Source organism: Anser cygnoides, chromosome 3 (genome assembly GCF_040182565.1).
Source record: "Anser cygnoides isolate HZ-2024a breed goose chromosome 3, Taihu_goose_T2T_genome, whole genome shotgun sequence".
NCBI lineage: Eukaryota > Metazoa > Chordata > Aves > Anseriformes > Anatidae > Anser > Anser cygnoides.
The window spans coordinates 73045380-73057758 of NC_089875.1; the positions used below are offsets into that span (position 1 = coordinate 73045380).

Here is a 12379-nt window from a genome sequence, read left to right on the forward strand (position 1 = left end):
CTGAAAAACTATAAACAAAGGCTGCCGATGGGCATAAGGAATGCCAGCTTCAGGAGGGCTTTTTGTCCGTCCTGAACGTACCCGTACTGCGTCACCGACATCAGCGGGTTACCCCCCGCGGACAACCTGATTCAAGAGCCGTACTCTGCTTTCATCCCCGTTCATCATTTGTGGATCTCATTGTATTGTAACTACTGATCTGCCCAGTGTCGGTGTTCAGTAGGTGTTCGAGCAGCCCCCTCAAATGTATTCATTAGCGAGTGGAAATGGGCTTCTTCGTTGGAAGGGGCCAGGGACCAAAGGTGACGTCTGAGAAGCTATTCAAAAGCATTGCCGGGAATCAGGAGCTCTGTCACAAAAGTAGCGTTTGTGTGTTGCTCTTAAATATAAAGGGCTATAGAAAAGGTTGATCTTTTTCTTTTCTTTTTAGTGAAGCTGACTTATTAAGCCACCGTGTTTTTAACCTCCTTTTCGTGTATTTATTGATAAATTTTGGGGACCTATCAGTGGAAAGACAGTTTGTCGTCTTTAACATTTTAAGGAGCTGAGTGTAAGCCGTGGTAGCTCTTTGATACCCCACTCTTCTGAAAAAGAACCTCATTCATGTGATTAATTATAGTGGTTTTTTTTTTTTTTTTCTTCTTTTTCTTCCCTGTCCCCACAATGGCTGCCCTGTAATTCCACTACTTAATGAGATCCTTCTCATCCAAATCGATTTCAGAACAAATGGGCACAGATGTTTAGGTGTCTGGGGTTTCTTCTGCTCGAAAATGATTGTCAGCCTTCATTTTCATTTCAGCTTTCAAGCCTGTTGAAACAACGGCATTCCTGCCATTGCAAGCGTTATTCAGCCATGTGAACTGTGACTCATTCTGAAAGATCACACACTTTTCCCTCCCGAGCGTGCACCTATCCTCCTGCTGGGTTAGCTGCTTGCAGGCCGCTGTCTGAAGCCAGCGTGCTGGGGTACATGCTGCTGCAGAGCTTTTTGGCTGGCTGGTGTTCAGCCCTGTGCTGTGCAGATATAGCGGTCCCCTGCTATTGCAGACAGCAAGCTTCGGGGTGGGAGATGCTACTTTTGTCTGTTTCTGAAAAATATGTTATCAAATGTCTTCTTCAGTGTCTCTTTACAGAAACAAACAAACAAAACCCAACAGAAAACAAAGAGCAAACCCTAAAGGAACAATAAACCTCATACAGACCTCCTGGCTCCCATTCACTCCAGCCTATGTTTGCTTTGGCTGAAAAAACACCCGTTCGTAATATCAGCTCAAGGCAAGCTCCATCTGGTCTGACGGTCCTCTTTTATCACCTTTGTTTTCTGGTTTTGTCCTCTCCTTTTCTCCCTGGTGTCAGAGGATTCCTGCTGTCACCACGCGGGCTCGTGGTCCCCAGTGGGGCTGGCTGCTGCCTCCCCACCAGCCCAGGCCTTAGGGCTGAGCTGCTCCCCTCCATCATCTGACTCCATCCAGGCCTGATGATTGTTATCTCCTCTATGCTTTCCAGGGCTTTTTGTGAAATAAGGTCCTGTAGGAATCCCAAATGTTTTTTTTTTTTCACAGCATCACAGGATAGCTGAGGTGGGAAGGGCACTCTGGAGACCATCTGGTCCAACCCCTGCTCAGGCAGGGACACCCAGAGCTGCTTGCCTAGGACCACGTCCAGGTGGCTTGGTTTGTAGTTTATTGAATGTTGAAATTAATTTATGGGAAAAAAACACACACATTATGGAAGCCCGGTTAATCACAACCGATTAAAGGGAAGCTTGAAACTACCTACCCAGCCACAGCAGTGAGTTCTCCCACCTGAGGATGAAGAGTCGTGAGGAATCAATCTTAATTCAGTACAACTTAACACCGTGCTTGTATTTATATCTACTTGAGGGCAAGAGATAACACGTCTAAATTTCCTAGCACGACGAAAGCAGGCAGAATTTGGGGAAGGTACCGCAGATGGGAGTGCAGAGCCCTGCTGCTATGCGAGCACATGCCTGGAAGACCTTTTCTGTCCCACTTTGTCTGCGTGGGAAGTGTTGTTTGAAAAAGTGACAGGGTCCCCAAGGTTCAAAGCTGATGGGCCTCACAGGGAGTACAGAGAGCATCCACTGCAGCTAGTTCCCCGTGGTTACGAAAATGAGGATTTGTAGGGCCAAGGGGAGCCACACTGGCATTTTTTTCCGGGAAAACAAAGGATTCTGGTGTATCTTGTCAGGCAAGCGTGGGGGGCGAAGGGGGCTTTTCTCAAAGAATGCAGGAAGCTATCTTTTCTAATGAGATGAAAATCTTTTTAGATTTCCAAAAAAAAAAAAAAAAGAAAGAGATTGTTTGCAGAAGTTTCCTTTGGTGATTGGTGTTTGCAGTACAAATCCTTCTTTCAGTGGACGCTGGAGCAGAGAGATGTGATAGACGGAAAATGCAATAGAGATAAAAATGATTTCACTGTTTTCAGATGTCCTGCTAGAGGGTTTAGATATTCAGAGTTTGTTTTTCTTCCTGCATTTATATAAGCCGAGGCTTACCTGGGTGTCCCAGAATAACTGTGTTGACACTTGTATTCTGGATAAAGAACTCTCTTTTCTGAATTAGCTGCATCTGCTTTTGAAGTTGATTATCATAAATCGTACTTAGATGCTCTTTCGCGGTAGCTCAAACCCTACTTTGTTCTGAAATAACTTTCATGTGCAGACAAGCCCCTAGGAAACTCTTTCTGTTTGAAAGGAAATCTCCTTAATTTATTAGCCCTTGCGCTTTATGTTTGTGCTGAAAATGAATGCTGTTCCTTTAAGTGGTTTTATTTATTTATTTATTTATTTATTTATTTATTTATTTTCTTTGCAGACCGTAAGGTGGCACATTGATCTGCAACCATGGGCAAGTCCAACTCCTTCCCTGAACTTTGAGGCCTTGAGGTTCCTGAAGTATATTAGCACTTCTCAGGTAGGTTTTATTTCAGCCTCCATTCAGAAAACGGTTCTGCCTGACACAGTCTGTGCCCTCGCAGATAAGGAATTAGCCTCACACCAAACTGTTTTTGCAATTGCTTTTGGATATATGCTTTGTTTCTAAAGTCGCTCAACGTTGCAGTGATGGTCACCATGAACATAAAGGTCAAAATACAGGGTAGAAAGCATGCATTATATCCTTGCTTTTTATTTACAGACCTATTTGTGTCCTGACAGAAGCACAAAAGGACTGAAATCCCAGCAGTGGTTCCTCTCCCAGCCGCTGTCTCTTAGACAGAAAAATAGTGAGCAGTCTGTAGTGAGAGGGCCGTGTGCTTAGCCACTTCAGTTCTCAATAATAACGCAATAACCCCGGTCCTGTTCATTAAAAAAAGGATGCATTTGAGGTTCACAGTAAAATGAGATCAATGCATCAGTCCCTAGCTTGGATGAATTTTCCAAATAGTGCCGAGAGAACTCTGATTACCTGAGGGCAAAAAAGGGGATGATGACCTGGAGAATTAGTATTTTTATGTATTTTTTCTAAGGTGACATCTCCAAACCCAGCGTGCATTAACAGATAGTTCCAGGGCTCAGCCTGTGTGGAAATTGGGCTGTTGGGTCCTCATAGAGACATCACTTCTGCACAACAGCATTTATGCATGTATTTCCTGTAATAAAGAACGGAAAAGGTACTGGATACCCACAGTTTTGATGGGGTGGGTGCTTTAGGTACCTGGGTCTATCAGGAATTGGACCTTGAATGCAAATTTAACTGCACCATTTGCTTCTGCTGAAAAGCAGCAAAAAGTCTCAGCTCACTGAAACGTCATTCACGTAAGAAGTTCTGTCAGTGCAGTTCTTTCAGGGCTGAGGCAGAAGACTCACCTGAAGCATATCTGGAAAATATGCTGCTGTGCCTACAGTTTGGTAGCTGGGAGGGCAGCAGAGCAGTCACTTATCCTCCTGCTTGTGGTACCCTGGCTAAATGCTCAGAAACACAAAGAGAGCGTCTCTGCCTGCCCTGATGCTGGCACTGAGAAGAAAAAAGGCAAGACAACATAGCAAGAGATGTGTGTAGAGCTGCTTGTTTTACAGTGCACAAGTTTAGGCTGAGGCACCATGTTAAGCTGAGAACATCCCTCATCTCATTGCCTTAATAAACAGTGGCAGATGCTGCTAAACTCTGCCAGTTGTGTCAAAACCTACAAGGACATCAATTAGCAGAGAGTTTATCACTTCTGACACACTTATCAGGAAGTTTTGATCCCAGAGTAACTGACCCTGGGGACAAGCCTAAGTGAAAACAACAAACTGAGAGAAACTCTTGTTTCTGACCTGGCAGCTGTTACAGGATTAACAGCTGATGGGGTTACTCCATGCCTAGTAGGAGCATTTCTGGAAATGGGATCCTGCTTATGCAGATGAGCATGGACTCTCGTTATCTTTGCTTGCTGAGCTACTTACTCCGCTGGAGTTCAGCTCCCTGCTGTAGCGTGGAGCAGCTCACACTGCTGGAGGCAGGAGATGCTGTGTCAGTGGGTCAGGGTATGGCCAGAGAAAGCTTTTTCTTGCCAGTGTCTGGCGACCAGATGAACCACCTTACACGTGCTGTTATTCATGTGACAGCAGCGAGTGGAAGCCCAGAGCAGGACGTGAGCTCAGCGCAGCAGTGTCTGTAAACAGACGGGTGATGGTGCTAAAGGTAGGGTTCAGGTGTTTTGATTTGGGGTTTTATTTTAATAGAAAGAGCTATTGCTAGCTAAAATTGCTCCAAATTCTGAGGGTTGGAATTGCTCATAATACCACGAGTCAATTAAGTGGCAGCTTTGCAGAATCTTTTATTTTTCTGTAGAGAGCACATTATTCTTCTGTAGCTTAAAATTAGTGCTTGTTATCACAATGCCATTTATTCTTTGACTGTTAAGTGACTGAAGGGAAATGGGTAGTGGGGTGCAGTGCAAATCAGCACTTAAAACTTAGTAAATCCTGAGAGCAGCATGAAGAGATGCTGTATTAGCTTTTATGAATTTTCCATGAGAATCAGGAGCTAAGCAGGAATAGGGAGGTGGTGAAGCAGCTTGCAGCTCTGTGGATGCAATGCTCTGCATAATGATCTTTCAAAGCTTAAACAACTTTAAAAAATAGAGGTTTATTTACTTATTTTGAGGAACATGCTGGAGAGTGCCTACCACAGCAAGGGCTGTATTCCAGTTGTCATTCTCACCTCTGTTTTTGTCTCTATTGTCATCTTTCCACCTTTTTTTTTGGCTGTCTGGCAGTGCCAGCTCCCATCCCCGCAGCCACAGCTGGTTCTGGGTTCAGGGAACAACTTCTCATTGTGATGGCTCAGCAGGGCTCCTGCAGTGTCTGTATCCCTTCTCCTTTTGCAATGCTTTTATCCTGACTTGAAGCTCTCAAAATATAATAAGCCAGCAGAGCACAGACATGTGCTATGATTCCTCTGTTTAACTAAACACTTGCTTAAATCCCTTTGTTATTGAATAGGGGGTGTTGTAAGGTCATGATTAAATCTCTTTGGGAGATTCAGGACGCTACAGGTGTAGTGTGTAGCATACATTGCGGTGACACTGCAATTTGTGATTAAAACATTGAATTGTGACATGATTTGAGCACGGTTCAGGATGCAGAACCTACTCCAAGGTTTGAAAGGAAAAAAAAATAAGCATTTGAATGCTGAAATAACGTGTTCTCAGGAAAATTGATTTCAGGGTATAATATTAATGTTTAATTATTTGCTTTTTAAACTGTGTTGCTCTCTGGGGGATTATGTAAGCCCTAAATTTCACCAAGCAGAACAGACAAACAAGGAAAAAAGTGATGCAATTTCCATAGCTGCGGATCAGATTGACAAGCAGATTTAAATGAAACTTCTTTCCACTCTTTTCCCAGAAGGCAAATTAAAAACAAATTTAAAGTTACGTCTTAAAATAAAACATGCTTTGATTTCAACAGATTTCATGTGAACACATGAACCTGAGCAGCCTAGGAGGGAACTCCGAAACCACAAAGAAGCCCTGGTCAGTCTGCCTTGATGAGAGGTTTGGCCTCATTCATCGGATCAGAAGCAAGCAGTGCCGTCTCTATTCCCTTGGGTAAGTGCTCCGTTTAAAAGACAGCAGATTTTTCCGTGGTGCATTCAAGCATCAAAGAGCCTTCTAAATGCAGCACAGACTGCAACAAAGCTGTCTTTTAAAATACTGGCTTTGTTCAGGTGTGTTTAGTATGTGCTGATGTGCTTCTGTGAACTCTGTTTTTAGGGAGAAACTTTTCTGCAGGAAGGGTCTTCATTTTCCTTCACTTTTCTGTCAGTATGAAAATAAATTGCTTCACGGTGAGCAGTGAGTGGTAGTTCCAGCAGAGGAAGATGGAAATTAGTGAGATAAACTGGGGAGCAGTACAGCGTCTTCCTGAGCAGAAGTGACTTGCATAATTGCCAGGTACTTCAAGCAGCATTACTTCTAAAACTTCATTAACTACCCCTGGGACGAAATTGTACATTTCCATACGAGAATGTGATTGCTGAGCACTTCAGGGGTGATGTGTGCCGAAGTGATAATAATGAAGGTGATTGTGGCCTTATTTTAAAACGTTTGTAGTGTGTGTGATGTTTACAACACTTGAGACTGAAGTTTTCGCTCTCGACAGTACAAGTGGTTTTGCAGGTAGCAAAACCACAACTGCAGCCTGTTTCCCTGCTGATAATGCCTCTGCCTCTTGCAAGGACGAGGGAACTCAGTCCTCAGACTTTGTCAGGCCACTGGCCCTTCACATTGTCCCTCAGTGCACAGTTGCATCAGGAGGGTGATCAGCAGGATCTGGACCTCATTTCACACAGGTGGCTCTGTGACTGCTGCCCAGTGCGACTCTGGGGTCCCGTGAGCCAGCTTTAGGCTGGGGGTGCGTTGGAGGGCTTCTTCTCCCTTGAACCAGCACAGGCTGTTTCTGTGATATTGCTGCTGCGGGTTCAGAAACGGTCCATGGCAAAGAACTGCGTCTGGGTGACATTTCTCAGTGATGAGCACATGGCAGTTAACGCCAGCAATTAAAGTAAAGTGGATCCAGGGTACGCTGCTTTCATAGGGAGTGCTTTCTATTAATTTGTGTGGGCTTTTATTTGGATCAATCTTGTACTGAGCTGTAAAGAACAAGCTCCTCAGAGAGCGAGGAGCTCTCAGGTCTTGTTCAGCTATGAATATCGCTGTGGCAGAACAACAATACCGAGCCCTTCAGGGATGAATCATACCTGCAGAGAGCAAACTCCTTCTGAGCACTGGTCTTACTTGCTGATGCTTTTTAGAACCCTTTTCAAATGATGCTTACTTAGTTTTAATGCGAACTATAGGTTTACATGAAGGTTTTTGCTCAGTTTTTCACTTTGCTGTGGAAGTTAGGAGAGATGCTGTATTATCTCACACGTAGGTACAGTCTGTGCCTGCTCAGCTGCAGTACTGGCTCATTGCCTCAGGTCGTCTGCAGGGAGAGGTGGGCACATTTGGGTGGAAAACCAGGTAAGCTGAGTAACCTTCTGGAGGTAGCTGCAGCCTTCACTTGATTACAGAGGAAGTCTAGGATAACACAGCTGTTCACTTTAGGTGTCTTGGCAAAGTGCCTGTAGTTCAGTGGAACTAGTATATAGACCTTACCCTTCAAGTTACGTGATCATTAATATTAGACCCGAGCTCTGTTATTAATGTGCCTCTTGCCTTTTGATATTTTGGATATTTTGGATGAAATTTTTGTTGAATTAGCAAGTAGACACAATGCAGAGTTTATTTCATCTGTGCTGGGAAACAGACCCAGCACAAAGGTGAGCAGCACAAAGGTAACTTGCAGGTGGTTTTGAACAAATCTCAACTAGTGAGTGTACTCCGGTGCTTTATGTGGTGCTGCTTTTGATACGGTGCAGGGAGCCCAAATGCCAGATTTTCTGTAGTGGCAGAACAGTAGGGCTTAGCAGAGATTGAAACTGATGTTGACTCTTCCATCAATCATCAGATACACATGTGCAGTAAATACCCAGCTGTGATGCCTCTAACGAAACAGCTAAAATATAAAAGAAAAATATTTGAGGTTAAGGAGGAACAGTTTTTAATCCTTTGGATTCCTTCCGCAGCCTTTGGAGCTGGTTGCTGCATAATTCTTCTGTCAGACTCGCTTCCTTTAGTTCATGACAGGCAGAAAAATAATTTTGCTCAAGTAAGACAAAAATCCCCTTTAAACATTTTTTTTCTTTATCTCATACACTTCATAAAGAGCAAATGGGAAGCATCTGCTTTCAACAAAGAACATTCTCCACGGAGGGGATGGATGGAGGACAAATGTGAAAGTTCAGTGTGAGTGTTACTGGGAATCTTGAATTAAATCCATAAATCATTAAAAATTAAAGAAAGCATGCTGCTTAGACTTTGCCTCATGAATGCTATAAAGGAGGTTGCTTTTGAATGGGAGTAAGCACTGTCTGAAATGTCTGGAGGTCTTTTTAGATGAGCATTCGTGGCTTCCGCTACTGGGAGGCAGCAATGTTTGTGCTTGGGGGTAGGATTTCCCAGTGTGATGTGTAATTGCAGTGTGCATTAGTGAGCTGTAGTTATTAGTGCTAAATCTGCTTAGATTACGTTAAGTCTGTTACAAACACAACAGGCAGGCACTCAAGCTGGGATAATATAAATTAATAGGATTTCAGAAACTTAACAGTTGAGGTTTGAAGAGTCTCACTGCAACACCACGTAAAAGCCTATTTTAGGAGGATCTTAAATTGCAGGAGCTTTAGGATCCAGGCAGGGGATGCTTCTTTTTTCTGAGATGCAGAAATTGCTTATCTGCCTTTGAGTAAGAAAAGAGAGGGGAAGAAAAAGAGGCCAGAAAGGGAGAGCTGGACCTTAATATGCGTTCTTTTACACCACTGACCTGTGGCCCCTTTGGAAGCTGGAGCACCCCATGCTGGAGCAGCTGCAGTTGTCCACGAGAGCTGGCAGCGGGTCCAGCAGTGCTTCTGCTCCTCTTGCACAGGGCTCATCTGCAGGATATGTTTTCTGCTGCTTTTAAGGCTCACCTTTACCTCTGCTGCAGGGGACCACGTGCAAACCCCATCTCTGTAGCCAAGCTCTGTCTTATTCTGTGAGGGATAGATAGGTCGGTGTCTCTAGCATTTTTTATTTTGCTGTTACTGGAAGACAGCAGCTGGTCTCTTCTGGTGGCCTTGCTATTTTTCTGTGACCTCAACACATTTCTTAAGGCTGCCTTTTTTTTTTTTTTTAAATCCTTTTTAATTAACAGAAAAACTTTAAAAAAAAAACAACTCATTTGTTTACCTCTCTTGTGCTGTGTTCTCATTTGGCATGATCACATGTGAGCCTGGCATTTTTCAAACCAGTTTGCAGTTCTGTAGCAACCTTATTTTGTCTGGTAAGTACTTGTGATTGATTAGTTCTCTCTTCAGGCATAAATGTGAGCTGTTAGCCCGAGTGTCAGAAGATATACCAACCCCTTCTTCACCGTCAACTATTTTTTGTTCTGTTTTCCACCACTGCAAGCCTCCCTTTGCAGTCCACATACGAGTAACAATCTGCTTGAAGGCAGCCTGAGGCCTGCCTGCATCCAAAGCATCTGGATTGCACCAGCTGGAACCGTTAGAAGTGTGTCACGGATGCATGTGTCCATGGGTCGCTGGTAGGCTCATTGCTCTAATGCTGCATTTGTCCCAAACAATTTGTATTTTGTTCTTTTCCAGCCAGCTTCTCATTCCGAAGGGATTACGCCGGTCTTTGTTCATCTGCGCCCCTTCTGTAGAATGCCATATGCAAACAAACACGCCGATTCACTTGGTTAACTTCTGAACTTTTTTCCTGGTGTCTACTGAATGTAGTGAAAGAAAACTGCCCTCTTTCCCTCCCACACATCTCTATGGGCTGGAGTCCTGTGAAATACAATCGTTATTAAAAGCATGCTGGGCTGTTCTTGCAATCCCCGTATCCTTCTACTCACCCAGGACTCCTGAAGGGGAAGGTGGTTCAGTGGAGGACCTTCTAGCAGGGCACTGGTACCTTAGGCTTGGCAGATGTGATACCATGTTGGTAACTCCCAAAATACATGCTCTTCCAAACAGTGTATCAGGAGTTGGATTCACTTTAGTTTACCAACATGTCATCTATGTCAAACGTTTAGTGCTGCCTTAATGTTGTATCCCGGTGTAGTATGATGTAAAATTTATCACGTTTTACACGTTGATGCACATAGCCAGAATTAGTTCAGTCTCACACCATTTTAAATACGCCTAAGCATAATTGTGTTGCCATGTAGCAGGTGCTGCGTCAGTACCTCTAAGAGTACTGCCCTACAACGGTTTGTCTGCGGTAGATAAAGGCCATGCTGTACAGAGTACAGAGTGGATATTTTCAATTTGTACAACTGGCTGATGTGCTGAATTAAAAAACCTTGATTCCCTTCCCAGTGCTACACGTGTGTATCCAACAGCATGATTTTGATTAAGTTTAAGGTTTAGTTTATGATTCAAACCACACTTGGAACGAGCTTGGAGGGGAAGAGGTGAAGAGGACATCATATTTTACACAGCAGGGAAGGCCTGAGGTCCAGATATGTGATTGCAATGGAAAATACCAGAGTTTTTAGTTTTCTTTTATCCTGTCTGAATCAATTGGCCGTAGGAGGTGGGAGTGTGGCACAGCCTCATAAAGCACATCTTTTCTTTGCAGAGACAGGGGCTGGGATGACACTATTTTCTGTACAATAGGGCTGTTTGTCCTTCGTTAGGGTCTTTTTCAATTTAGCATCAATCTTTCTCTAAGAGTAAAAACACTGCTGCTGTTGGGAAAGAGGTGTTTTTAAATTTGCATTTTAATCTGTGTCTTCCTGTACACAGATTAAGAGAGCAATTTGTTTTTTGCATCTTATCCCCATTGGTGGCCATTGTGGGTCATCGTTGTGTAGATATGGTAGGAAATATGATTGATTTTTACAAAGTAGCATTGTATGCATTTTAAATACATTTGTTCTTCTGCATCTGTTCCTGTAATTTTTCTTTATCTAAGTACTTATTCCGAATCTACAGTGGGCATTATTGTTCTTCATCTTTATTTCTGGTTGTCTCATCAGAATTAGGGTTAGATAACCTAACACAGCACTGTGGATAAAATCCCAAGAAGTAGCATGACAGCTCCTCCACTCTGCTTCAGAAACCAACAGGTTGGATTTTCCCTTCTTGCATGCCACAGTCCTCGGGATATTCTCCTCACCAGTAGGTCTTTTTGCAACATCAGTATTTGCGTCTTGTTTGTTCCGTAGGCTGGGCAACGATGACAACCAGTTTGAGATCAGCATGGCTAACAGCGGCTGCGAGGTGCATCGCTTCGACCCCAGCATCAAGTCAGCGCACATCCAGGAGGGTCGGCACCTCTGGTACCATCGCCTCTCTGTTGACTGGAGGGATCCCAATCCAGCCATTGCTGCTCATAGACTTCACAGCAACACGAAGAAGCTGGGCACGATACTGAACGAATTTGGACACCAGAAGGTAAGGACCCGGGCGGCAGGTTTCGGACTGCAAGGTTAAGTGTTGGGAAGGCTGCAGAACTTGTAGAGCAATGGGGTTGGACCAGATGACCTCAGAGATCCCTTCCAACCTCAACCATTCTGTGATTCTGTGATTCTTGCTGTCTCAGGAGCTCAGGTGCTTTCCAAGGTTATCTCCCGACAACAGTTTTTTCTTCAGAAACACTTGCAAGGCATTCCTTCTAGGAGTGTCTTTTCTATCTCGCTTTTCCTGTGCGCTGATAACAGCCACTTTGATTTTAAATCACAAGCCAAATACTTTCCTCCTTCTCCCTTCCTTTTCCCTTCAGCTAGCTGGTGACACTGGGCATTTGTGTTTTCAGTCCTGTGGAAGTTCTGGTCATTGCTTGGGTAAGAGTACTAAACTACTCAAGCAGCACAGTTTACAAAGACAAAAATATTTGCATCAACAACTAGAAGAGAAGAGGTAATGGATGGGTTGTTTAGATTTTTAGGGTTACTAGTCCTAACCACAGTTTTTGTCAACAAAAACATCCTGCTTTGAAATTGGCAGTGCTCTGTTTTTTTAACATTTCCTTTTTTTTTTTAAAGGAACTGTAAATACATAAGAAATCTTCAATTCTCAGCTAACTGTTGCCAAAAGACATTTGAGGAAGTTCCTGACACACAGGATTAGGTTGCTTTCAAGAGAGATTTTCCCTCAGAGGATATACTAGCATGAATTGAAATGCTAATATACTTCATTGCCTGCAGCTAGTTCTGCATGTCTTTGTGTTTTTTTTTTTTTTTTTTTTTTTTTTTGGTTTTTTTTTTTTAAGAAATAGACAGCCTGAGCTAAGGAGGAGCTTTTCTGTAGGATTTACAAAGCAAGCAAGCAGTGCAACA

The 12379-nt window shown here is 43.5% G+C and overlaps 1 protein-coding gene across 7 annotated transcripts in view; it reads left to right on the top strand.

Annotated features, from left to right (window-relative positions):
• The window catches only part of METTL24 (methyltransferase like 24), a 42745-nt gene that overhangs the window by 15619 nt on the left and 14747 nt on the right, over positions 1 to 12379 (top strand). For 6 of the 7 annotated variants that reach the window (XM_066994433.1, XM_066994434.1, XM_066994432.1 and 3 more), the window contains exons 2-4: positions 2838 to 2936; positions 5918 to 6057; positions 11267 to 11495. In XM_066994433.1, coding sequence (XP_066850534.1) covers positions 2838 to 2936; positions 5918 to 6057; positions 11267 to 11495 — 468 coding nt within the window. Of the gene's footprint in view, positions 1 to 2837; positions 2937 to 5917; positions 6058 to 6222; positions 6403 to 11266; positions 11496 to 12379 lie in introns of those variants that run through there. The other variant, XM_048081111.2, reaches the window with a different exon arrangement.